This window comes from Brachyhypopomus gauderio, chromosome 15 (assembly GCF_052324685.1).
Source record: "Brachyhypopomus gauderio isolate BG-103 chromosome 15, BGAUD_0.2, whole genome shotgun sequence".
In the NCBI taxonomy this organism is placed as follows: Eukaryota; Metazoa; Chordata; class Actinopteri; order Gymnotiformes; family Hypopomidae; genus Brachyhypopomus; species Brachyhypopomus gauderio.
This window is the reverse complement of record NC_135225.1, coordinates 14,491,280-14,518,693: the sequence shown is the minus strand read 5'-3', so window position 1 is coordinate 14,518,693 and position 27,414 is coordinate 14,491,280. Positions and strand designations below refer to the sequence as shown.

The window sequence follows — 27,414 nt, the reverse complement described above, 5'->3', positions numbered from 1 at the left end:
TTTTTATTATAAGTGAGATTTTTTCAAAGTATATTCATCAGTACATAGGAAAAAGATATTTTGATATATATATTTTGATATTTATAATTTTATAAAATTAACTTTTCAATAATTTGTCTTAAGCTCTGTATATAATATATCCATCTAGACAATATAATAAATTTCTCTCATACATTTATAGTCTTCATCAGTGTAGCAAATTAAACACTTTAGGTAGAAATACAAAGTGCTAAGAATGTTTCTTAGTGCAAGTTTGGCCTTCATTAAGTGATAAACGAGTTTAAAAACAAAATGGTGGAGGAGGACAGGAACTGAGGCTCAGAAAAGGTTCGTTCTGGTCTCATGCGTAGGACATCTTGCCGAGGTAGTTGGCTGGCACGTAGCCCTTCTGCCCGTTGACCTCAGCCAGCCACCAGTCCTTGTTGCCCCCGAGGTCGCAGAACTGCAGGATACGCACGGGCTGGTACTCCTGCAGGCTGAGCTCCTGTGCGCAGCGTGCGGTGAACGCGTACACTGCGTAGAACTGAGAGAAGAGAGCCATAACGTTACTGCTGCCGACCGGTAGATGGCAGTATGCAGCCGCCTCTCTTTTTTAAGCTGATCTCGCCTGACTAGTGCGCGTTTGAAAATAAAAACATAATTCTGACAGAGCAGTGCGTAATTACGAATCAAAATATTTAGATTTGTATGTTCTTCAACATGACATCAGAAAAAAGCAAAAAAGGACGTACCAGGAAAAAGTTGATGGCAGTGTGACTACTTTTCAAATTGTTTTGTATTTGTACAGCATTTAAGCCAAATCCAGCTCTATTCTGAAGACTTCAACATAGAATTAAAGTTGATGCAACATGACCGTAATACTTTTGTGGGTTTCCTATACTGAGTTCCTGTCGGGGCACTGCCATGGAGATTGTCCCTAAAACAAATTTCCAAATGTTTCAGTACTTTTTTAGGGCCCCTGTTGGTCCCAGGACGCACAGTCTCAACTGTTCCACACCATAAGGCATCTCAAGCTCATGTGCTGTTTATTAGTGCAAGATGAATATCAATGTCTTAACATTCCTTATTGTGTTATATAACCTGCTATTGCTGTAGTGTTCTCATGATGAATAGTCTAATTATAATTATCAGTACCATAAACCCGAAGTATAACCTGTAACAAGCACTCTTAGCCACATTTAATTATAAATGTTAAAGATGACTCTATATTATACAGTATACTGGTACCATGTAGTACACAGATAAACTACATAATGGAATTCAGCAATTAAGTCATTAATTAAGTGATCATTAATTTTGCCATAGTTAAGGAAATTATGTTTGGAATTAAGGTGGCTCTGACTAATGCTGAACAAGGACATTTTGTGAAAGCCACTTTAAATCTGCCAGGTGTCCCATTCATGAATGTAGCATCTTATCAGACCCACTTCTATCAGCTCTCTTACATGCTGTTCCACAGGTATGTCAGGTTGGTCTTGAGGGGTCTCAGTCTCCCCCTGCTGGTCAGGAGGAGTAGGGGCGCTCTCAGAGACGCTGTCCCGGCTGAAGTTGTAAAGACTGCTCCTGCTCCCCGACACAAACAGGCTCAAGTTGTCGAAGTCATCCGGACGCTCACTGACATCCCGCTGTGGGTTATAGGCCTTTAGGAAGGTGGAATACACGTAGCCCCGTGTACCTAGGAATGCAGGGGCACACACACACACACACACACACACACACACACACACACACACACACACACACACACACACACACACACACACACACACACACACAGCGAGGTCTGTGAGTTGGAGTGTAATGAATGAAAGGTGAGAAGGCAGGGGAGATGAATAGCAGCTTTGTGAGTGGGGGAACAGTTGCTCTCGTGACACGACTAACGGGGTCATCGGTGTCACCATTCACAACGCTGAAGGACGTCGGGCTGTGCTGAAATGTTGCATGCTCTCATGGAACCAGGCCTGCTCTAAAGTTAGGGGTCTTAGTTTTTAAATTTCTGATCCGTTGTACATGCCTGTTATTCTGGTACTGAACCCGACGCTGGTCTAGAGTAGGGGCTTTGGATTCTGCATCGTTCCCAGTTTCTCTCCTCAACACAATCCTTGGGAACTGACATACGGTCCACATTTTTGCTCCTGCCCATCATGCCTGATGCAGGCCATCATACGTGTGTCCTGGGAGGTGCGTCAGAGCAAAAACATGGACCGTCTGGAGGGTCTTGCCTAATGGCTTATGAAGCTCTGCTCTGGCACACCTGATCCAGGTCGGGCCCGGCTTGCTAATGAGCTGAACCCATGTGAAGCAGCCCAGGGCAGGAGGCATTTTGAACAGGGATGTGGTTTAAATGTAGATCATGGACACGTGTTCCTCCGTGTTTCTCATGTTTTTGTTCTTAAAGGGGAGCTGTGGTGGACACTTTGTGGTATCACTCCAGTAAGACATCTGCTTGTGTTTAGCAGCCTTGGAAAAGGCAGGATCAGGTTCTCCTCATTACCTGGTTCTTTGTATCTCGAGGGGCAAGATGTGTGTGTGTGCTTCGACAATGTTCATGACACAGCACACATGCAAAGACACGGCAGTTAAGCTAAGTTAATGCGTCCTATTGAATCACTTTGGTGCACATGCGCATGACATTTCTGGCTCAGTTCACACACACACACACACACACAGACACACACACACACAAACAGACACACACACACACACACACACACACAGACACACACAAACAGACACACACACACACACACACACACACACACACACACACACACACACACACACACACACACACACACACACACACACACACACACACACACTTACTGCCAGTGTCGACCAGCCAACGGCCGGTGCTGCCCAGTGGGTCGTGGTCCTGCAGCAGGCCCACCAGCTCGCCCTCCAGCAGGGTGACGTCTTCCTCCTGGCAGGCGTTGCAGTTCCTCCTGAGCTGGTAGAGCTGCTCCACGGGGTACTCCGCCCGCAGCCTGGCCCTGTCGGCCTGCGTCTGCCGCTGCACCTCGGGGGCCTGTGGGGGGGGCAGGAGAACCCCAGCGATCAGAGCATGGAGGGGAGGCTCAGGATGGCAGAAGATGTTCACTGTGGGCTAACTTCACTACGACTGCGTCTGAATTACATCGATTAATCCGTTAATTCCTTTAAGATCAGTTGTGCTATCAATCTCTATCTTTCTTCTAAGATAGTGGGTGTGCCACTAGTCCAATTAAATACATTACTTTTCTGGTTTATTGTTTATTATTATTATTATTATTATTATTATTATTATTATTATTATTATTATTATTATTATTATTATATGTTATAATACAACATGCAGAAAATGAATAGCAATGTCCTGATAAAGAGCAGAAGGAGATGTAGCTTCAGCTTTCTCAGAAACGTCACGAGTAAGGTCAGAAAGTTCACGAGTAAGGTGAGTAAGGTCATGAGTAAGATGAGTAAGTTCATGAGTAAGGTGAGTAAGGTCATGATTAAGATGAGTAAGTTCATGAGTAAGGTGAGTAAGGTCATGATCATGAGCCGTCATCCTTACTGTGCCTGTGCGTAAGTGGCTCCGAGAACTAGGAAGAGGATCTGCACCCCAGGGTCAGAAGATATAACTGTTCTACAGGTTCTACATTCACTCAGGGTCAGAGGATATAACTGTTCTACAGGTTCTACATTCACTGAGGTTCAGTGGAGGCCATGGATCGGTCTGATGGCTATTAAAAGCACTTTTAAAGTGCAATTCTAAAAGATATAATAAAGAATAAAAATGTGTGTGCATTGTATGATTATGCATATATGGGTGATATATGGGTAATATGTGGATTATATGTTCATAATTTCTAGGTGATATAGGCGTAATATGTGGATTATATGTTCATAATTTCTAGGTGATATAGGGGTAATATGTGGATTATATGTTCATAATTTCTAGGTGATATAGGGGTAATATGTGGATTATATGTTCATAATTTCTAGGTGATATAGGGGTAATATGTGGATTATATGTTCATAATTTCTAGGTGATATAGGGGTAATATGTGGATTATATGTTCATAATTTCTAGGTGATATAGGGGTAATATGTGGATTATATGTTCATAATTTCTAGGTGATATAGGGGTAATATGTGGATTATATGTTCATAATTTCTAGGTGATATAGGGGTAATATGTGGATTATATGTTCATAATTTCTAGGTGATAAAGGGGTAATATGTGGATTATATGTTCATAATTTCTAGGTGATATAGGGGTAATCCTTGTCCTTCATGAGGATTTTAAGGCAGAAGAAGATTCTAAAATACACGTGAGATAAAATGCAAAAGTGCAAAATCTCCTGCCTCAGCTACTGAACGTATGTGTCTGTGCCCACGTGTCCATGTGTCTGTGTGTCTCTGTCCACATGTCTGCGTGTGTGTGTGTGTGTGTGTGTGTGTGTGTGTGTCCGTATCTCACCGGGTTCTTCTTTTCCCGCTTCTCAAAGCTGACCTTGCGCTCCATCAGTCTCTGGGTGTTGTCCCTCACGAAGGCCAAGCTACAGATCTCCTCCAGGAGGCTGTTCTGGACCTCACTGGCGTTGGAGAGCGGAGCCTGAGCAGAGCAAGCAGAGCCGTAGTAAGACGCCCCACACTAACCCCTGCTGGAGAGAGACACCACACACTCACCCCTGCTGGAGAGAGACACCACACACTCACCCCTGCTGGAGAGAGACACCACACACTCACTCCGGGTGGAGAGAAACACCACACACTCACCCCTGCTGGAGAGAGACACCACACACTCACCCCTGCTGGAGAGAGACGCCACACACTCACCCCTGCTGGAGAGAGACACCACACACTCACTCCTGCTGGAGAGAGACACCACACACTCACCCCTGCTGGAGAGAGACACCACACACTCACCCCTGCTGGAGAGAGACACCACACACTCACCCCTGCTGGAGAGAGACACCACACACTCACCCCTGCTGGAGAGAGACACCACACACTCACTCCGGGTGGAGAGAGACACCACACACTCACCCCTGCTGGAGAGAGACACCACACACTCACCCCTGCTGGAGAGAGACACCACACACTCACTCTGGGTGGAGAGAGACACCACACACTCACTCCGGGTGGAGAGAGACACCACACACTCACTCCGGGTGGAGAGAGACACCACACACATGCCCCAGGTGCAGAGAAACATCATACACTCGCCCCGGGTGCAGAGAGACACCACACACTAGCCCTGGGTGCAGAAAGATGCCACGCACTCACCCCAGGTGCAGAGAGACCCCACGCTCTTGCTCCGGGTGCAGAGAGACCCCACGCTCTTGCCCCGGGTGCAGAGAGATGTCACGCATTTGCCCCGGGTGCAGAAAGTCGCAACGCCCTCGCCTCGGGTGCAGAAAGATGCCACACACACCCACCCCTGGTGCTGAGAGACCCCATGCTCTAGCCCCAGGTGCAGAGAGACACCACACATTTGCCCAGGGTGCAGACAGATGCCACGCACTTGCCCAGGGTTCAGAGAGACACCACACACTCGCCCCGGGACATGAAAATGTCTGAGGTGCTCCAGCAGGAGTTCAGCGGGAGCTGACATGACGCCATGAAGAGAACTGAGTTCACACTTATGAATGGTTCACCATTACAGGCCTGGAACAGGCATCACTCAACCAGCAATCAAAATGTGCTGATCTACACACACACACACACACACACACACACACACACACACACACACACACACACACACACACACACACACACACACACACACACACACACACACACACACACACACACACTCACGAGCAGCTGGTGCACTGGAGGCCTGGCTGACTGCATGAGGCCTCTCAGCAGTCCCAACACACATAGCAGGCAGTTGGTGAGGATGGTGCTGGCGGCGTGGTTGAAGCGCTGGAGCTCCTCGGCCAGCTGGGCGTTCAAGGCCTGGTAGTCACGCTGCACCTGCAGTTGCTCCTCGCTGCAGGAAGAGGGCGCCTCTGGGCAGCTGCAGCGATCCAGCAGCTTGTCATAACGCTTCTGGATCAGTTTCTGTGGGGCTGAGAACATGGCCTGCAGCGTGGAGAGGGGAGCCATCACCACCCGCTCCACACGGTCACTCTGCAGGAGCAGCCAGAGGGAACATGGGGGCAGAGAGAGGAGGAGGGAGAGAGAGAGAGAGGGAGGGGAGGGGGAGGGGGAGAGAGAGAGAGAGAGAGGGGGGAGGGGGAGAGAGAGAGAGAGGGGAGGGGGAGAGAGAGAGAGAGGGGGAGAGGGGGGAGGGGGAGAGAGAGGAGGGGGAGAAAGAATAAGAGGGGGGCGAGAGAAAGAGAGAGGAAGAGGGAAGGGGGGAGAGAGATAGAGAGAGTTGAAGAGGGAGAGAGAGGAGGGGGCAGAGGAACAGGGCAAGAGAGAGAGAGAGTGATGTAACAGAGATAGAAAGAGGGAGGGACAGAGATGGAAGAAGAAGGGAAAGAACAAGAGAGGGAGAGAGAAAAAAAGATAAAGGGAGAATGATCAGGGCAGGGACAAACAGAGAAATGTAAGTGAGCGTTACAGATACAGCACAGTAGTGACAAGACTGATAAGTCTAAAAATGAACTACAGTTAGTTCAGAGGTGATCTGGTGTCTAACAGCATATTCCCCATCACAACAGCCCTGTGGAGCGCTCAGATCCTGGGGGACCTGCTCACACTGCCCCCTGGACTCCGCAGAAGCAGGTCTCACCAGCTGCTTGTAGGGGTCATGGCCGTTCCTCCTGTGCTGGTAGCCATTGGTGTCTATCTTATCAGAATCCTTCATGATGGCCTCCAGGTCTTCTGCACTCTGCACTCCCACAGAGATCATTTCCTAGAGCGCAGAACGAAAAATCACAGATTTCTGGTAAATTTTCTATAGTTTTTAGATGAAATATAACTAGTATTGTGACAGTTCTTCATTAAATGCCTGTACCTGTGCATACATCTGGAAGGCACTGACGTTCTTAACCAGCTGCCTGACGGCTTTCTCCAGGTTACGGAAGAGCTTCTCCTCCTTATCGAACACCTCATCACGCACCTGAGAGAGGGAGACAGCTCCAACATCAGCACTGGGCCTCCTGGAGGAATGACTGATGGTGGTGTAGCATGCCCCAAAAGTGTGACGTAGCACACACCCAAACCCCAACAGGGGCGGCACTTCCATGACTCAAGACAAATGATGTCAAAGCAGACGGGACTCATGTGTACAGCGGTGTGTCTGTGCTGGTGGAGTACCTGTGGCTCCACTCCGGTGAGGATCTTGAAGTACCCGGTGATGCGGTCAGACTTTTTCCGGATGGAGTGCATGCTGAACTTGTTCAGTTTGCCCTTCAATGTGCCCTCGTCATCACTCCTTTTGTACTTCATCACTGAGAGCACAAGACAGTCACCAGATCAGCAGCGGTAATGCCTCCTGGCCTCCCCAACAAGCAGCTTTACACACTCAGATTAGTGTAAAAGCTTGAACAGGCCCAACTCAAATATGAAACCTAGAATGAGCGCAATACATCTAGGTCAAACCGCAGCTATAGCTCAAATAGCAGAGCTGGGTCAGATAGCAGGCACAACTCAAAAAGCAGACCCATAGCAACCACAGTACACTGTCCCAAAGACCTTCCAGAAACCACTGTACACTGTCCCAAAGACCTTCCAGCAACCACAGTACACTGTCTCAAAGACCTTCCAGCAACCACAGTACACTGTCTCAAAGACCTTCCAGCAACCACAGTACACTGTCTCAAAGACCTTCCAGAAACCACTGTACACTGTCTCAAAGACCTTCCAGCAAGCACAATTCACTGTCCCAAAGACCTTCCAGCAACCACAGTACACTGTCCCAAAGACCTTCTAGCAATCACAGTACTCTCAAAGACCTTCTAGCAACCACAGTACACTGTCTCAAAGACCTTCCAGAAACCACTGTACACTGTCTCAAAGACCTTCCAGCAACTACAGTACACTGTCTCAAAGACCTTCCAGCAACCACAGTACATTGTCTCAAAGACCTTCCAGCAACCACAGTACACTGACTCAAAGACCTTCCAGCAACCACAGTACACTGTCTCAAAGACCTTCCAGCAACTACAGTACACTGTCTCAAAGACCTTCCAGCAACCACAGTACATTGTCTCAAAGACCTTCCAGCAACCACAGTACACTGACTCAAAGACCTTCCAGCAACCACAGTACACTGACTCAAAGACCTTCCAGCAACCACAGTACACTGTCTCAAAGACCTTCCAGCAACCACAGTACACTGTCTCAAAGACCTTCCAGCAACTACAGTACACTGTCTCAAAGACCTTCCAGCAACCACAGTACACTGTCTCAAAGACCTTCCAGCAACCACAGTACACTGTCTCAAATATGCCTTCCTTCACTTCCCTGCTCTTCCTGGGCCCTGACAACAGTATGAGAGCCCTGACACCAATGGTTATAACCTTGTAAACGTACGGAGCTCCTCAGTCAGTCATCCAGAGGAGCAGCTGAGATCCATGGAGACTACAAACTCAACTTTCATTCTGGTCCTTTTCTTTTCTCTTATTCTTCTATTCTAGTTTGCATCAAGAAACTAAACTAATTCTCTTAGAAATGCTCAACCATAATACAGTCTGCAGATGCTGGTGGTGGTGTGGCTAGATGTGTGTAGTCTCATGGAGAGTGGTGTGTGTAGTCTCATGGAACGTAGTGTGGATAGGTGTGTGTGTAGTCTCACGGAGCGTGGTGTGGATAGGTGTGTGTAGTCTCATGGAGCGTAGTGTGGATAGGTGTGTGTAGTCTCATGGAGCGTAGTGTGGATAGGTGTGTGTGTAGTCTCATGGAGCGTGGTGTGGATAGGTATGTGTAGTCTCATGGAGCGTGGTGTGGATAGGTGTGTGTGTAGTCTCATGGAGCGTGGTGTGGATAGGTGTGTGTAGTCTCATGGAGCGTAGTGTGGATAGGTGTGTGTGTGTAGTCTCATGGAGCGTGGTGTGGATAGGTGTGTGTAGTCTCATAGAGAGTGGTGTGGATAGGTGTTTGTGTAGTCTCATGGAGTGTGGTGTGGATAGGTGTGTGTGGGTGAGGATGACCCTCACCAATGTCCTTCCTCCTTTTGAATTCATTGATGTTGATGTTAATGATCTTGACTGCTGTCAGGGCCTCCTGCAGTGGTTGGCTGTCAGGGTGATCAGTGGGCGTGGCATGCCAGAGCTCAGACAGTAAGAGTGGGTACTTCATGATTCGCTGAACAGGTTTAATAAGCAGGGACCCCATGTCCAGCAAGTTGGGCTTCCCTCTGCCACAGATCACAGACACACACACACACACACACACACACACACACACACACACACACACACACACACACACACACACACACACACACACACACACGGCAAATACACATACACATATGCATGTGCATTCACACACGCACACATGCATGCAGGCATATACACACACACACACACACACACACACACACACACACACACACACACACACACACACACACACACACACACACACACACACACACACACACACACACAAACCTTACTGTTGATCTCTTACTATTTCTTTTAACTGTCACAGACTACAGAGACCACACTAACACTTCACACAAACACATACAACTCTCACGCACAGCCCACACAGTCATACAACCACTCTAACACTACACACACACACAGCCCCTACACATTAACACTACACACAAACACATACAACTCTCACACACAGCCCACAAACACCCACACAGTCATACCCCCACATTAACACTACACACAAACACATACAACTCTCACACACAGCCCACACAGTCATACAACCACTCTAACACTACACACACATACAGCCCCAACACATTTACACTACACACAAACACATACAACTCTCACACACAGCCCACCACTCTAACACTACACACACACACACACACCCCGTAAATAAAAGGTGTACTCACTCTTGGTCATAAATGTGCCTGTGAGAAGGAAGACAGGTCAGGGTTACTTCACCATCACCTGTCAGTCTCACACTCATTCTGTGAGGAGCCCTGTCTCCAGGAGAACGCTGAGCAGACCTACTTTAGTGCGGAGATGCAGGTTCTGAAGTGCTGCTGGATGTCCTGCTGCTTCTCGTAGGCCTTGAGCAGAGCGCTGGCCTCATCATGGTGGTAGCAGTATATCTTATACACCTCCTCCATGATGCCCTTGTTCTGGATGAAGACCTCCCCTGCAGGTGGGAGGAGAAGTACGTATGATGGTATATCAGATGGGAAACACACACATGCATGCACACACACACACACACACACACACATACACACACACACACACACACATGTACACACACATGTACACACACACACACACACACACACACACGTACACACACATGTACACACACACACACACACACACACACACACATACCAACACATGTACACACACATGTACACACACATGTACACACACACACACACACACACACACACACACACACACACATGTACACACACACACACACACACACACACATGTACACACACACACACACACACACACACACACACACACACACACACACACACACACACACACATACATACACAGGCACACACACAAGCACACACATGCAAACATTTTTACCACCATAACGTAGCAAATAAAATATGAACTAGCTGGGCCCCTATGGAAGTGGCCATGACTAAAACAGATGTAGTGCAGAGTCTATGCAACATCCAGACCACTAGGTGTTAGTACAACAGCTGCATCATAATGTGAAGAAGAATCATTGGAAAAATAACTTATTGATTCTTGTGTGTGTGTGTGTGTGTGTGTGTGTGTGTGTGGGGTTACCTATAAGTTGTGATTCTGGGTCAAGTTCTGCAGTGGCCTTCTGTAGCCTGTACTGTAGCTCCTCAGACACAGCACACACAGACTCCATGTTGGTGAAGAGACGCTCTACATCCACCACCTACACACACACACACACACACACGCACGCACGCACGCACGCACGCACGCACGCACGCACGCACGCATGCACGCATGCACGCATGCACGCACACACACACACACATACACACAACACACACTGAAATAAAGTAACTACTGGAGTCATCATCACTGCTCCACACACACTACTATGTAAGACATACAGTCCAAAACGAGAATGTAGAACAAATCTAGACATACTGTCCACAAGAAACATCATGTGCACTTTCTCTATTACCACGCTCAGTCTGACAGTCAGATCATACGTGAATCTGGTCTGAGAGTTACGTGTGCCAACCCTGGGTCTGACGCCATACCTGTGCGACTCGAAGAGGCATCAGCACTTCTCTGACACACAGATCCAGATCCATCAGGTAATCTCCCTCTGTCCTCACCAGTTCCTCAATGACCTTTGACCTTTTCACCATCTTCCTAAGTCGAATCTCTTCTGGGTCCAGGGCAGGGGAGGCAGGGGAAGACAGATCGTGGGGAGACATTTTCTCTGAGGATAAAAACACGAGGCGTTAAAGGCAAAAGACCTTTCTAAGGCAAACACTGTCCTAATTACACAGAATTCACAATTATTGGGGTGTTTTATGCTTATAGATTAATCTATAATTCTTACAAATGAATAATGGGGTGTTTAATGGTTCAAGAGGTCCGGTAGCTGTGTGCCTGGTGTTGTACTGCATGCACACTAGTTGGAATCCGAATGAAATCACTCGTAGTTCCAGGAACCTCCACCAGGGGGCCTTCCTTTAACAGTAAAACTAAACCACTGGGCACTGTGCCAGCTGATCTTCATATATGCAAATGTGTGTTCTTCTGTTTAAACGTGCCGACTGGCTCCTTTAAACATCCCCATCATTAAGGTGCTCATAAACATGCCTACACTGCAACAGCATGTGATTGGTTGACATATATTTTACAGTTGATGTTGTATTGTGCAGTTTCCAGTGGACCATGTGCAGTGTCTGAGTGCAATGTCTGAGTGCAGTGGTGTCAGGACCATGTGGCCAGCATCTTATTGTCGACCGTGAAAGGCACAGCTGGAAAAACAAGCCTGTTAGGCACTTTGATGGAGCCTTGTGGGAGAGTGTAAAGGCACGGCTGTAAAACAAGTTGGTTAGGGATTGTGATGGAGCCTTGTGGGAGAGTGTAAAGGCACGGCTGTAAAAACAAGCCTGTTAGGCACTGTGATGGAGCCTTGTGGGAGAGTGTAAAGGCAGGGCTGTAAAAAACAAGCCTGTTAGGCACTGTGATGGAGCCTTGTGGGAGAGTGTAAAGGCACAGCTGTAAAAACAAGCCTGTTAGGCACCGTGATGGAGCCTTGTGGGAGAGTGTAAAGGCACGGCTGTAAAAACAAGCCTGTTAGGCACCGTGATGGAGCCTTGTGGGAGAGTGTAAAGGCACGGCTGTAAAAAACAAGCCTGTTAGGCACCGTGATGGAGCCTTGTGGGAGAGTGTAAAGGCACGGCTGTAAAAAACAAGCCTGTTAGGCACCGTGATGGAGCCTTGTGGGAGAGTGTAAAGGCACGGCTGTAAAAAACAAGCCTGTTAGGCACCGTGATGGAGCCTTGTGGGAGAGTGTAAAGACTCCTGGAGCAGCTGCTGTGAAACCTGCCCCACACTCTGGGTTTACATGTTTGTTTACTAGTCAGCACAAATAAGAATCTCATCGACACTGTGAAATAAAAGCTGATGACTGGAGATACGGGTCACTGGGGTGGGTGGGGCACACACTCGGCAGGCCGGTTAAGCCACTGTTTAGTCCTACAGCGTTCACTGTGCTGTGTGGAATGACCTCTGCTGGTCACATGGTCAAAGGATCCGGAGCATGAATGCTGTGAAGGACAAGTTGATAAGGAAGGCAGACGTATTAAAGAACTAATGACACAGCAAAAGCCTCAGGCAACAGCACGTGCAAGAGAGGGTGTGGGATGTCAGCTCTCTCTTGATTCATGGCTCAGACAACATTGCTCAAGAGAAAGTGTATGTTGGCTATGGAATCAGCTCGGAGTCAAATCCAATCAAATGCCTTCACACGACCCCCCGCGGTGTGACGTCATCACATTCACTGTCCTCTTCCATCAGCATGGCGCACGCATACAGGCAGAATGGCTCCACACACATTCCACCCTCCCCAGAGAGACGTGCGAGGGATCCGGACGTCGCCGCAGAGCTTCTGGTGCTGGGGCTTGTCAAGATGACCTAACACACTTTAAAGGGTCTCGTCTTCACCACCAAGCCGTACGCATGATGCAACTGTAGCCAATTTTCTTTTTTTTTTTTTTTTCGCGCTAGTACTTTTGCAACTCATCAGACAGGTCGCGGGGTGAGAGAATTAGCCTGTTAAGTAGAGAGGGATTATCAGGAGGGCCAAGGCATTAAGACACACTGTGGTGAGATTCAACAGGGCACCAAGGGTCACAAGTTAACACAGTTCAGCTGTAAAATAGTGCACGAGCACGCAGAAGCCCGGGGGTGAAGAGACGAACCAGCCCTGACTGCTGCATGTCTCTTGTCAGTAGGAGTGCAGGCAGTCCTGCCACGCATAGTAAGGCTAATGAGGGAGGAAGTGAGACCGCTTCCCCTTTACCTGCATGGAACAATTTCACCACACACACACACACACACGCACGCATGCACGCACACACACACACACACACACACACACACACACACACACACACACACACACACACACGCACAGGCTTACAGGCAGAGAAACAGACAAAGTAAGAGAGGTTTTGACAGTGAGACTCTGACAGATGGGCAGAGGGAGGGAGACTACCGTGGGTATCAGGCTACAAACCATTGTGATGTAACACTGTAGCTGGTGGGAGCCCTCTGTATCTGATCCAGTTAACATCTACTCCCTTCCACAACACACCTCACCCCCAGGGTTTCCATAGGCCACAGACCTTATATTCCATAGACCTTATACAACTATTTCTATTTTCCATGCTAATATGCTGTACATAATACTGTATCATTTCTAAAATGTCTGCACAGTTCTACACCATAAAGCAAGCATACACAATGTACTAAACTAAACTTTCACTGTGATCAATGCTCTCCAGTGTGAATCAGTTAACTAGGAGTGTGTTTAAATGAATTGGCCTGTCCCTGCCCACCAGGCTATGAACCAATATTCCACCCTACCAGCCTATAAACCAATCTTGCAACCAGCCTACCAGCCTATAAACCAATCCTTCAGCCTAACAGCCTGTAAACCAATCTTGCAACCTACCAGCCTACCAGCCTATAAACCAATCTTCCAGCCTACCAGCCTACCAGCCTATAAACCAATCTTCCAGCCTACCAGGCGTTCAGCCGTCCAGTGCGCTTGCCTGCTGCTGTTGGGGGAATTCCCATATGGCTCTAGCCGCAGCCTTTGAAATGAAGCTAATGGAAGGTCATACCAGCCGGTACCTTGAGGATCTCGTTACTACAACGGGTAAAATGACACAGGAGAATCAGAGAGAGTGAGAGAAAGACAAAGAGAGAGGAGAGAGACAGACAGAGAGCGAGAGAGAAAGCATTGGCCATGACACTAGCACTACCTGATCTGGCTCTGATATAAGTTAAGTTTGAGTTAAGGCCATGATTCCAACACATACTATTAAAACCCACTACGTGATTATATTTAGGTATAAGTACTCATTCACCCTCAAGTGTCACATCCTAAGTTCACTGCTCACACCTGGGTCAGAGCACCTCACCTGGTTCAGAGCATCCAAACTGCTCCAGACTCATTCAGCACCCCCTCCACATCTGCCTTCTCACAGGTTTGACTAAATGACTGAATGCTGATGTTAGTGGGGCAGTGTGTCCTCCATTACCCATGATTATTCCTCATAATTGTAATAACATTCGAGTTGAACCAGCCTGATATGTCGAGTTCATGCAGTTCTGCTCTTGATGCAGCTTTAACCCAAGGGCAGACACAGAGGCTCAGAGGACCAGAGGACCCAGACCACACACACACACGCTCTGGATCATGATTGCTGGTGACTGCTCTTTCCTTCTATAACTTTCAATTCAATTAAACTCATTTCAATTCAGTGGTGAATATGAATTAAAATATTGCCAACGCTAATAACATTGGTCATAATAATAATAGTAATAGTAGAAAGAAAATAGTAATAATAGTAGTAATAATAATAGTAACAACAACACCATTAGTAACAATAATAATGACAATGCTCTGTGTCTGTGGAATCAGACATGGTTCCTCAGATTGTGTGCAGGAGTGAACATACAGCACTGACAGTGTGCTGAACTCTTTATGTTCACCAACAACATACAGCAGCTTCTCCTCAACACAGACCTTTAAACTCAGGGAATTAGTCTCTCTCTCTCTCTCTCTCTCTCTCTCTCTCTCTCTCTCTCTCTCTCTCTCTCTCTCTCATGGTCAATGTTGAAAACGTTCCTCACTACTTCAGACCAGCAGCTTTCAGCGGAAGCCCATCAGAGGACCAAGACACACTCTTCCCAAGGTTAGTGACATAATGGCGACTGACAAACCAGTCCAGGAAATGTCACATGAGGGCTGCATTTCAGAAGGAGAGTACTGGAGGAGGAGAGTACTGGAGGAGAGAGTATGGGAGGAGAGAGTATAGGAGGAGGAGAGTATGGGAGGAGGAGAGTACTGGAGGAGAGAGTATGGGAGGAGAGAGTATAGGAGGAGGAGAGTATGGGAGGAGAGAGTACTGGAGGAGAGAGTATGGGAGGAGAGAGTATAGGAGGAGAGAGTACTGGAGGAGAGAGTATAGGAGGAGGAGAGTATGGGAGGAGAGAGTACTGGAGGAGAGAGTATGGGAGGAGAGAGTATAGGAGGAGGAGAGTATGGGAGGAGAGAGTATAGGAGGAGGAGAGTATGGGAGGATGAGAGTATGGGAGGAGATAGTATGGGAGGAGGAGAGTATGGGAGGAGAGAGTACTGGAGGAGAGAGTGTGGGAGGAGGAGAGTATGGGAGGAGAGAGTACTGGAGGAGAGAGTGTGGGAGGAGGAGAGTATGGGAGGAGAGAGTACTGGAGGAGAGAGTGTGGGAGGAGGAGAGTATGGGAGGAGAGAGTATAGGAGGAGGAGAGTATGGGAGGAGATAGTATGGGAGGAGGAAAGTATGGGAGGAGATAGTATAGGAGATGGAGAGTATGGGAGGAGAGAGTACTGGAGGAGAGAGTGTGGGAGGAGAGAGTATGGGAGGAGAGAGTACTGGAGGAGAGAGTATGGGAGGGGAGAGTACTGGAGGAGAGAGTGTGGGAGGAGTAGAGTACTGGAGGAGGAGAGTACAGGAGGAGAGGGTACTGGAGGAGGAGTGTACTGGAGGAGAGAGTATAGGAGGAGGAGAGTATGGGAGGAGAGAGTATAGGAGAAGGAGACTATGGGAGGAGAGAGTACTGGAGGAGGAGAGTACTGGAGGAGGAGAGTATGGGAGGAGAGAGTACTGGAGGAGAGAGTATGGGAGGAGAGAGTACTGGAGGAGAGAGTATGGGAAGAGGAGAGTACTAGGTTTTTGCTGATGCTTGAGCCCTGACCGTATCTGCAAGAGTCCAACTGACCAAACTGGCTTGGCTGCTGAGAGCATTCAGGAAGTCTTGCTTCCTCATTTGTATGAAGTCATCAGCCTGCTGTCATAGCATTCCTATGACTTCACACAGCAAAGCGTGTCTGAAACACTGCAGGGCCTGCAAACCCTGAAACACAGCTGAGCTCAGGTCCTGGGGGGGGTCAGGGTGGGGGGGGGGGGCGTAAGGGTGGGGGGGCAGTCAATCAGCCATGCTGTGTGATGTAGATTAGATCTTATCAGTAAAATAAGAGCACATGCCCCTGAGTGAAGGAACACGTGATCGTGATGGAGTCTGGAGGGATGTGAGCGCTCGTCCATGTGTGCAGACCGGTGCAACGACTCCTGAATCAAGAATGCGAGATTGAGCTCATTGTGCTACAGTTTCGATTAGCTAAACTACAGATTTGCTGCTATGCATGTGTGTGTGTGTGTGTGCATGTGTGTGTGTGTGTGTGCATGTGTGTGTGTTTGCATGCACATTCAACACATCATACTGACCAAAATGACACACGTCTTTGTTAGGTGTCAATGATTCACGTGTGTACTAAATGGAATTTGTGTAGATGACTGCCTTCTCATAATGGCCAATTGTTTCTCACTGTAAACCAATAAAACCTGCAGTACAAGTGTGTTCTCATTGCAGGTTGTCATCTGGTATGCCCGCCTAGCTGCATTCCCTTATACACACACAGCAATAGTAGTAGTAAAGAGGCTGGACTAGTTAATGAAATACTTATGAAAGTCTGTCATGAAACAGTCACCCATGACAACATATACTGTACAAGCCTGATAAGGCGTATGACATGCTACGTTGTGCATGGCACTGTGCGTGGCTTTAACACGAATTACACATGCACTCAGCACTTTAGTTGCAAGTATTCGTTTGCAAGTATTCGTTTATTTTAAATATGCAAAACACACATTACAGTACACCAATTACTGTACACCCATTACAGTACACTCATTCATTAAAGTTTAAAAACACCCAAAGTGGTCGTGAGGAATGACCATTTACTTCCCTATGATGTAATCTCTCTGTCTCTCTCTTTCTGTGTGTGTCTCTCTCTCTCTGTCTCTCTTCGTCTCTCTCTGTCTCGCTCTCTGGCTTGTTTACAGATCCTACATCACCAAGCTCTGTTCTGTGGCTCATGCCTGCTTTGCATTAGTGACATCAGCCCTGTGGGAATAGCTCTCCGTAACAACACAACAGGTGCTTAGCATCAAGAAACTCACAGGCTGTCTCACACTACACTCAGTGCTCTCCTGGAATTTCAGACGCTGCACTTTACGGGACACGACCGGTCAGGGAAAGTTGTGATAGCACCAGGAGGGGACAGAGAAATGTAGCACAGCGGCTGAATATCGTGAGGTTTATGACAGCCAGATAAAAGCCATTCTGAGGTGATTCACACCAGCTTCATGTGAGCAAATCTTTGACTTGGGCTAAAAAAATAAATGCCAAAGGTGATCTCAGCTAAACCATAGAGGTCAAAGGTGAGCAGTTGCCATGGTGGTAGGGTGTAATGGAAATTATTACCTTTAAGTTTTGAGCTGTACTCTGTCTTATCTGACTGACTCCTTCTCACAAGCGTCCCGATATTAATGTCCCCTTTGGCAGAATCTTCGTCCACGATGGTGTCTGTCCTCCTCCTCTCCAGGTACCTGAGGAAAAGTCGGTTTCTCCTCTTAATCCCTCTGTCTTTCTCTTTCTTCTCCTCTTTTTCATTCTCTCTGTCATTTACACCAGTCTCCTTGGGATCCATGATGACCCCCAACTGTGTCCCCCTGTTTTGAGAAACAAGGGGAGAGAGAAAGAAGCAGACAGAGAGAGCTGCTGAGAAGAGGAACAGGTGCAGCTCTCTCGTTCCTGCTGTGTACACAGGCTCTCTCAGCTCAGCACAGGTAGCTCCGCCCACTTACCTGCCTCAGGAGAGACAATGAGCACCGCCCCCTTCTACTGCACTGCTATGCCTGTTCAATGGAGTGAAAGAGAGTGGAAAAAGTAAGTGAGAGAGAGTAAGAGATGAAAATAAAGTCAAGAAACAAAAAGGATAATGTAGATAAATAGCACCTTTACTGTAGCACCTTTATCAATTCATATAAATGAACAGTGTTGGTAGCTAATATGCATCTGACAATAATGCAGAGCTGTTACACACCTGACTTTGAAAATATAAAAACTGTGAGACTATAAAAACTGTGGGAATATAAAGACTGTGAGAATACAAAGAGGACAAATAGCTAAGTCCTTTTCCCACTTCAGCTCAACTGCCCTTATTGTTAAATCTTATGCATAAACATGTGGGCAGTTATAAATACACTCTTATTACTGTCCTGCTGTTCTTGGGAGTGGATGGGATGCTGTGAAATTTAACCCAGAGGGAAGAAAGTTGTGCGGCCCTGAAAAGCATCAGCGTTTCTCGGGGTTATCTGGGACTGCCATAACAGGAGAGCGTCACCAGGAAACAACCACAGCAGTAAAGTCAGTGTAAAAGCAACATATCCCATCAGCCCTTGCAGCAAGCCACTCTCCAGAGTGTGATGGTAGATTACAGCAGCATGATTTACAAACAGAAGATATAACCCTCTGTAGTGAAATACTGCATATCCCCAATAGCTATTAGCAGTAACTAGTCCAAAAGAACCCATTCAGTACCATTCAGTACCGTTCACAGATGTACTGCAGATTCACATTGATGTTCACTGCTCCTGGTCCTCACAGATCTGCCCTGGTCCACACAGCTTTTCCAGGTTGCTATGCAGCATTCCTCTCTCAAAGAGCCAGTGATCCTCTGGGAAAAAATTATTTTCCTTTGAACAGAACACAGGTCTAGCGGGACTAGGGGTGAGTGACCACATGAATGATAACCTAAAAACGGGAGCCAAGAGGCAATAGGAACAGAAGCTATGGAAAGCTAAGCTCTTAGCAAACACACATATAGAAGCAGTAAACACACACACAGGTGACAACTTCAAAAAGATAATCTCTAATGCAGGCTGAGTTACAGTGAGAGAGAATAGGGTAAAACCGAACAGAAATGGAATTACTTTTATTTTATTACTGAAATAAGTTTCTAACATTTGCTAATATGGGACCTGTGTGTAAGTTAATATTAAACAGAGGGGAGGGACTGTATCATGTGGACAAAACCTCACGCCTCAGATGATGTCATAAATGTTTCTGATGCCTGAGTCAACACTGAAAGACTGTTCACACCAACACTGCTCAGCCTTTGCCCTCATGAAGTACTATCTGCTAAAAAGGAGCTTTCATGACTATTAAGTTAGAAGCATGAGGGAAAAAATAAACCAAGCAATGGCTCTCAACAGCCATATGTGTCTATATAGAAAACACAGAGGTGATTCCTCTTACAGTGCTAAAGGAGTACAAGTTTTATTCACACTATATGCTCTTAGACGCGTTCTAGAGTGATGGTGCTCTGGGTGGGAGAGAAGCAGTGTCCTGGTGAACTGTCCCCCTGGACATGAACTGTCCCCTGGGCAATACTGAGCTAATGAGCAGGGGTTTTGGAGGACTGACTCCATGACAGGCCCTCACTGCACAACCCGTGTCCTGGGTGGAAGAGGGTTCTGTTTTTGGAAGCAGGAGCAGGAGCTTGGGCTGCTTACGTCCCTGGGTATACAAGAACAGCGCAAACAAAGACTTCAGCAGCATGAGAGCGGAAACAGCACGGCCAAGCGAATAACATGTCACGGGTCCACACCTGCGCATGACCTAAAACAAACACAAGCAAAACAAAGCAGTAAAAAGCATTGCATTAAAAAGGGCAATGTATACTAATTATTCATTGTTCTTTGGACACGGCTCCATTGGCTCCCATTTTGTGAGACCGATCTGGTTATTCTGGTCTCGTTACCTGGCATTGGGGCAGTGATAGTGATATTCCAGTATGGCAAGCAGGCCCAGGGTTCCCACTGGAGATGAATGAATGAGGGCATTCTCTTGCTCTCTGGGAGACTCCGGTTGGGTTTCCATTGTTGAGCATGAACATACAACAGCTGCTGCACTACAACAGGGTAAAACATCCACAGATCTGTAGGAGAGAGCAAACACTCACAAACTCACAAAGCATCGCACTAACAGCATGTCCACCCAAGTGTTTACAATGCAAGATTTTTACGTTTGCACACAAATTGTCAGTAAGTACTGAAGCATCTCGTGTTCAGTGCAGTTTTATGCACCTGTGTTTGAGTATGAAGCCATAAATGAGATGGTATAAATGAAGGGCTTGACAAGTGAACATGTGTGTGCAGAGATGTGTGTTTCTGCCCTCAGGTGCCTACAGCCATTGCTGATAAACATATAATCAACTGCGATGTAAGTTGACCCTAATCAGGTTAACACACCATCATTTTTTTAAAAGGACTTACTAATGATTTACCTGTTTATAACTTTGTTTAATAACAAACAAGTTCACATGTTATGAAATGTGTTATGATATGACATAATATACATGTCATAGGTCTATTTCCATAAGTACTCAATAACAGGACACAGTGTATGCCTAAGACATGTGACCCTTAATATAATTACACAAACACACCCACGCCAGTCAATATCATGTATGAAACAAAGCAAATCTAGTATCGTAAACCTGGAAGAACACATTGACAGAGAACAACTGACGCAGAACACGTTACTTCCCAGAGTTCTGGCTTCAAAAAAGACTTCCAGGATGCTTTGTTGAGATTGTAACACATCGCACAGGGTTCAGATTATGGTATGTGACAGCCATTTTATGTGAACAAATTGGAAGATGCAGAACAATACAATCAAATATAGAAGAGAAGGAGAGAGGGGCAAGAGAATAAAGAAAGAGGAGAGAAAGGGGCAAGAGAAGAAAGAGAAACAGAGTGAGGAGAAAAAGGGGCAAAAGAGAGGAGAAAGAGGGAGAGAGGAGATTGGGTAAGAGAAGGGAGAGTAGAAAGAGAGGGCAGACTGACGGAGAAATGAGGGAGAGAGAGGCAGGGCAGAAGGGCTGGGATGGGAGTGTGGGTAAATGCAGCCACGTATTTACTGAGTGCTCTGGGTGTGCGGCTGATAAGGAGAGCCAATTCTGAATGAACGGCTTTAATTACTGCTTCCTGGAGCTCTGCAGCTTTCAGGATCCACTAGGAAGAGAAAACACTCACACACACACAAGAAGGCCCGTGAAAGTGCACAGCATGTTACTATGGAGACCCACGCGAAGACAAACAGAAGTGGAAAAAGGAGATGCTGAAATGAGCTGCATTTAGACACAATCATCTGTGATCTGACAGCTGGCCCATCACTCTCAGTCTCCACAGCCCATGGGGTAAAAGGCGTGTGGAGACACTCCCAGCCTTGTGAGGTGTTAGCAGGCTTCACCACATGCTTAGTCTGAAGTGGCACACAGGTCTGTTTTGGAAGCAGAAAGCCAGTGTAACTGGTGTGTTGGTGTTTATATCCAGTGACGAGGATAAACACACTCCACGGGTTCTGCTGTTCGCTCCATCTTCAGCTCATAGCCGTGGAAAGCAAACAAAGGAACGCCTGCACATAAAGGCTGATGGGCAAATAAACAAACCAAAAACAGTGCGCAGGACTCAGGTGACTCTGCTGAACTTATGTAACCATCCGGAGTGCTTCTGTAACCATTATCCTTCTGTAACATTACAACAATGGTCTCAGCATAACAACATGACATATAATACAAAATGGCTCCCTGATAACTGTACCAGGGGTAATTCAATGCAAGGTGAGGAGTCAAAGATGAGTCAAAAGATTTTGGATAATTACTCTTTTAAATCGTAATTTTTAACTATCCCATAAACCTCTGAAGATGTTCAGAATATTATGAGTTGATTCTGAGTCACAATAAAAGAGTTACGATGTCATGATTTTCAGACTTTTATTTTGCCATTGTTTGTATTTTGTACCTTATTCCATATAATTGCGTACAGCCAATCCACCAGAGGGCGAAACCTCACATAGCTAAGGAACTTTTTGTGTATGTATATATTTGGTCCCCCTGCTACTTGATACACTTGTTCTTGCATATCTGTAAGACTTGGTGATTAGCTTGGGAATTCTTTCTGGTTTGCTGGAAAACAACAAAATAACAGCCGAAACAACAACAACAAAAAACGCATTGTCCAACAACATTATGAGCCAGTCCCAATGAAGCGATCAGACAGAGATCTTTACATCCCCAAATACACTAACATAGCTAAAATATTAATAAACCACCAACAAAATGAAATGACCCCAGACAGTAGGTTGCCAGACATTTTGAAACTTCCAATGCAGCCATTTTCTTGTGGTAAAGGTCCTCACATTTTCCTGCACATTCTCAATTTCCGAGAGACAGAGCTTTAAGCGGCGGGTAGGTGGCGGTGCCACATAACCAACAAGCTCCGGGAGCCCGCCGAGGAAGTGTCGCCCACGGCGGGGAGAGAGCGGCCGAAGGCGAGGGGACGATGCGTCTGCTCCTGCGTCCGGCTGCGTGCTGTCGTGCTGCCTTTCTCGCGCTGCAGCCTCCTCACAAAAGTCTGCTTTTCTTCACAGCCGTTTTTCCCAGTGTCAGAAAAATGGCTCATTTTCTAACGGAGGAGAGAGGTCGCCCAAACTCGCCCGACTACAGGATTTATTTTAGTAAGTTAGTCACGGTGAAAACAAAACCACAATTCATTCAGAAGATTTCGCGTGGTCTGGAGTCGAATGCGGCTTTAGGTGGTCGCAGAAACGACAAACCAATAATACAGGGCTACTTATCGAAATAAATACTGTAAATAAATGCTTAAAGTTGTTTTGTTTGTTGGATTGTCACAGAATGCTCTCTCTTAGCTGGGTATTTCCTGTGTATCGAGGGTGATCATTCCGGGTGTAAAACGACACAGAGTTTAATACATACAAGTACATTGATATGCACGGAGTTAAATAGTTAAATACATTTCCCAAAGCCTTAATGTAGTATCCGTGCTAATATTCTGCAGTGTCATGTTGATGTGCACTGTAGCAGGCCATTTTGATAACAGTGGGAATCTTAAAGCTGCACTGGTGTAGTTCCACTGGTGTTAATGGTGACACTGTATCGTCCTGCGCAGAAACGTCCGATGGTAAACACGTTTCACCCTTCCACGACATCCCCCTCTATGCAGCTGATGAACAGGTTGGTTTTGATGCACAATAACAAAAATTACTTTGTGGCTTATAACTGTTTAACGCTTCTATGGTCTTACGACAGGCGCTATTTATTTCTTAAAAGATGTTCAAAATGTTTTGGCCATATTTCAGGAGAATGGTGTACCAACAAAAAAACGTAAATCGGACGACAGTGAGGTAATTGTCACAGCTTTACCTTGTATAAACAGCCTGGTAGTGTCCATGGATGGACTTCATATTAGATTGATGCACAGTATGTATAAGTGGTGTGGCGTTAGACATGGGTATTTGTTGATGTGGCACGCTTAACAGCATACTTGATAACTGACTCCAACTAACTTTGGATAATTAAGAGACTAAATCACATGGCTGATCTCAGATGCATGCTGGTGGGTGAATGTGTGTACTTAAGAAATTAGTATGTAGATAATTACAGTATATTTACATGCAAATGTTAACACAAAAACATTTCTGTTGCCACAGATTCTCTTTAATATGGTGGTGGAGGTTCCCCGCTGGACAAATGCCAAGATGGAGGTGTGTGTGTGTGATTTCAAGAGAGTTGTGTTTTAACAGGCTGGCTTCTAAGGCTGGTGTATTATGCACTTGGCAGGAATTGTTGATATCAATCTAGCTATTGTGTTCTAGTTGACTTCTACATTATACTTCACACTTTTAATGGGTGTCAGTCTAATTAATTTGTATAGCGCTGTTGTCACGGAGCAGCTTTACACATGTCCGAGTCCAAGTCCCCGTCCCCAGTTAGTAAGCCAAAGCCAGCAGTGGCAAGGAAGAAACTACCTAGAACACGAGGAAGAAACTACCTAGAACACGAGGAAGACACTACCTAGAGCATGAGGAAGATTAACCAAAGGGGATCCATCCTCTTCTGGTCGGCAACAGACACCAAAATAACGCTGTTCGACTGCAGCAGAAAACGGGCATGAAGATTTCTGCTTTTATATGGCCTTGTTCAACCCTGTGAATTTCTACAGATTGCCACGAAAGAGGCACTGAACCCCATCAAGCAGGACGTGAAGAAAGGCAGGCTGCGCTACGTAGCCAACGTCTTCCCACATAAAGGCTACATCTGGAACTATGGGGCTCTACCACAGGTGAGTGGTAGTGTACCGGTGCTACATCTGGAACTATGGGGCACTACCACAGGTGAGTGTGGTAGTGTAGCGGTGCTACATCTGGAACTATGGGGCACTACCACAGGTGAGTGTGGTAGTGTAGCGGTGCTACATCTGGAACTATGGGGCTCTACCAAAGGTGAGTGTGGTAGTGTAGCGGTGCTACATCTGGAACTATGGGGCACTACCACAGGTGAGTGTGGTAGTGTAGCGGTGCTACATCTGGAACTATGGGGCACTACCACAGGTGAGTGTGGTAGTGTAGCGGTGCTACATCTGGAACTATGGGGCTCTACCACAGGTGAGTGTGGTAGTGTAGCGGTGCTACATCTGGAACTATGGGGCACTACCACAGGTGAGTGTGGTAGTGTACCGGTGCTACATCTGGAACTATGGGGCACTACCACAGGTGAGTGTGGTAGTGTAGCGGTGCTACATCTGGAACTATAGGGCTCTACCACAGGTGAGTGTGGTAGTGTAGCGGTGCTACATCTGGAACTATGGGGCACTACCACAGGTGAGTGTGGTAGTGTAGCGGTGCTACATCTGGAACTATGGGGCACTACCACAGGTGAGTGTGGTAGTGTACCGGTGCTACATCTGGAACTATGGGGCTCTACCACAGGTGAGTGTGGTAGTGTAGTGGTGCAGCAGTGGTTTGTCTGTTTGTTTAACACGCTGAGATTATTTTATTACTTTTGACTCAGACCTGGGAGGATCCGAACCACACAGACAAAGACACCAACTGCTGTGGAGACAACGACCCTGTAGATGTTTGTGACATAGGCAGTAAGGTGAGAGAGGTTCTGATCAGTAGGTGTTCCCCATTACACTGCATGCTCAGCAGTTAAGATGCTTGTTTAGTAATCAGAAGGTTGACCGTTCAAGCCCCACCGTTGCTGCGTTGACCCTTTTGAGCCCCTGATAACACTGTTGTTTAGGTCATAATTGTAAGTCACTTTAAACATACTTTAGACTTTTTTTTTTTTAAGAAAAAAATTGTCTGGTAATGTCATGAATGTAAATTGTAATATGAAACTGTGTGTATGTGTTTACCTGTGTGTCTCAGGTGTGCTCCACTGGGCAGGTGATTCAGGTGAAGGTGCTCGGTGTACTCGCTCTGATTGATGAAGGAGAGACAGACTGGAAGATAATTGCCATCAATACGGATGACCCTGACGCTTCCACACTTAACAGTCAGTTTACCTGCACCGACTACAGAGCAGTGTCAGTGGAACGGGACATGACTCTCTGCTTCATCACTAGGTATTGAAGATGTTCGTGTGAAAAGACCAGGTCAGTTGGACGCAACTGTGGAATGGTTCAGGAAGTACAAAATTCCAGATGGGAAACCCGAGAACCAGTTTGCCTTTAAGGGCCAGTACAAGGACAAGGTACCGGGGCCAGTTTGTGTCGGCATGTTACTGCCACATCATTACACCACTCACAGTAAAAATAACCTTTCCCTCTATTCTCATTCAACTGCTTGTAATGTTATGGATTTGTGTTACAGGACTTTGCCTTAGAAGTTATAAAAACAGCTCACAACTATTGGAAAGCACTTGTGCAGAAACAGACGAAGTGTGGAGATATAGTCTGGTAAGCCTTCTGTCTCTACGTCTGAGCTTTCCTGCGTTGGACTAACAGACTGAAAGCGTGCTTTTGTTGTTGTAGTCAGAATTCCTCGGTGGGTGAAAGCCCGTTCCGGTGCAGTGATGCGGACGCTGATGCAGTGGTCAGGGGGGTGAGTGTTTAACCCATTGAAGCTGGATCTGAAGCTGTCTGTGCCGAGAATAAGAAAAGCTTCGATTAGGGTCTCTTGGGGGATGTGTGCAATGCCTGTCAGAAATCATGACAGACTGTGCTTTGATCCTAGGCGCCTGAGTATGGAGAATCGCTACCCATTCCTTCAGAAGGTAGATTTGCCCCCCCCCCCCCCCCCCCCCAGTGTTTTTGTGTTGAAGCACATATGATCACCTTTGTCAAGCCTGTTCATGGCATATCAAATGATAGGCATGCTGTTGTGTGTGATGATCTCTTTCACAGTGGACAAATGGTATTTCCTGTGACGGTGATCTAGAAGAGGATGAAGCTTACATCTCAGTATACATCTGTCTGGAATTAAACATACACTTACACATTCACTTACACTGAAGAACTAAGTCACAGGTGAATAACTTTGTGCTCTCTACTGATGTGTGAACAGTTTTCTTTAGTTTTTAAATCAGATTGTATAATTTTAGAAGCTTCCCATTTCTGTACCATTGCAAGCATGTAGATCATTTCAGTTTTCAATTAGTTAAATGAATGATACATTATTTACTGTTATGTTCCTCCCAATGTTAGTACAGACATGCTTAGCATACTTTCATCATAGGAGGGCTTTTCACTGTTCTGATGGGGAAGTGCATCGTCATTGAACACCATGAGTTCTGTTTTTCTAAATACGTATTTCAAAGGGAGTGCATGAATGGCTGACCCTGCCAGGATTCATGCTGGGGGTAACCGTTATGTTTAGGTAAATAAACTAAATCCACAAGCCTCTCTTGTTTTGT

The 27,414-nt window shown here is 46.5% G+C and overlaps 2 protein-coding genes across 2 annotated transcripts; one reads left to right on the top strand and one right to left on the bottom strand.

Moving 5' to 3' along the window:
* Positions 1-15: 15 nt before the first annotated feature.
* Positions 16-18,445, bottom strand: arhgef38 (Rho guanine nucleotide exchange factor (GEF) 38). Its single transcript, XM_076974685.1, has 14 exons — positions 18,114-18,445; positions 11,318-11,502; positions 10,863-10,980; positions 10,089-10,236; positions 9,968-9,985; positions 9,099-9,298; positions 7,258-7,391; positions 6,956-7,060; positions 6,731-6,853; positions 5,809-6,123; positions 4,463-4,597; positions 2,827-3,028; positions 1,446-1,675; positions 16-523 (listed from the first exon to the last, which is right to left on the bottom strand). Exons 1-14 carry the CDS (start codon positions 18,337-18,339, stop codon positions 341-343), a joined length of 2,322 nt encoding a protein of 773 aa, XP_076830800.1. The 5' UTR covers positions 18,340-18,445; the 3' UTR covers positions 16-340.
* A 4,415-nt stretch (positions 18,446-22,860) lies between these two features.
* ppa2 (inorganic pyrophosphatase 2) lies at positions 22,861-27,401 on the top strand. Its single transcript, XM_076975475.1, has 12 exons — positions 22,861-23,213; positions 23,666-23,730; positions 23,856-23,900; positions 24,207-24,260; positions 24,719-24,838; positions 25,567-25,653; positions 25,929-26,055; positions 26,126-26,253; positions 26,373-26,458; positions 26,534-26,603; positions 26,736-26,775; positions 26,906-27,401. The coding sequence occupies exons 1-12, from the start codon at positions 23,039-23,041 to the stop codon at positions 26,926-26,928; spliced, it is 1,020 nt and encodes a 339-aa protein (XP_076831590.1). The 5' UTR covers positions 22,861-23,038; the 3' UTR covers positions 26,929-27,401.
* Positions 27,402-27,414: the final 13 nt, after the last annotated feature.

Excerpts from the sequence above, each read along its gene's own strand:
- arhgef38 (XM_076974685.1), bottom strand. The coding sequence starts at position 18,339 with ATGGATCCCAAGGAGACTGGTGTAAATGACAGAGAGAATGAAAAAGAG. Across the intron at positions 3,029-4,462 it reads AGCGGGAAAAGAAGAACCCG|GCCCCCGAGGTGCAGCGGCA; the intron begins GTGAGATACGGA and ends CCCCCCCCACAG. Across the intron at positions 1,676-2,826 it reads TTGGCTGGTCGACACTGGCA|GTACACGGGGCTACGTGTAT; the intron begins GTAAGTGTGTGT and ends CTGCATTCCTAG.
- ppa2 (XM_076975475.1), top strand. The coding sequence starts at position 23,039 with ATGCGTCTGCTCCTGCGTCCGGCTGCGTGCTGTCGTGCTGCCTTTCTC. Across the intron at positions 23,731-23,855 it reads TCTATGCAGCTGATGAACAG|GAGAATGGTGTACCAACAAA; the intron begins GTTGGTTTTGAT and ends GCCATATTTCAG. Across the intron at positions 25,654-25,928 it reads TTTGTGACATAGGCAGTAAG|GTGTGCTCCACTGGGCAGGT; the intron begins GTGAGAGAGGTT and ends TGTGTGTCTCAG.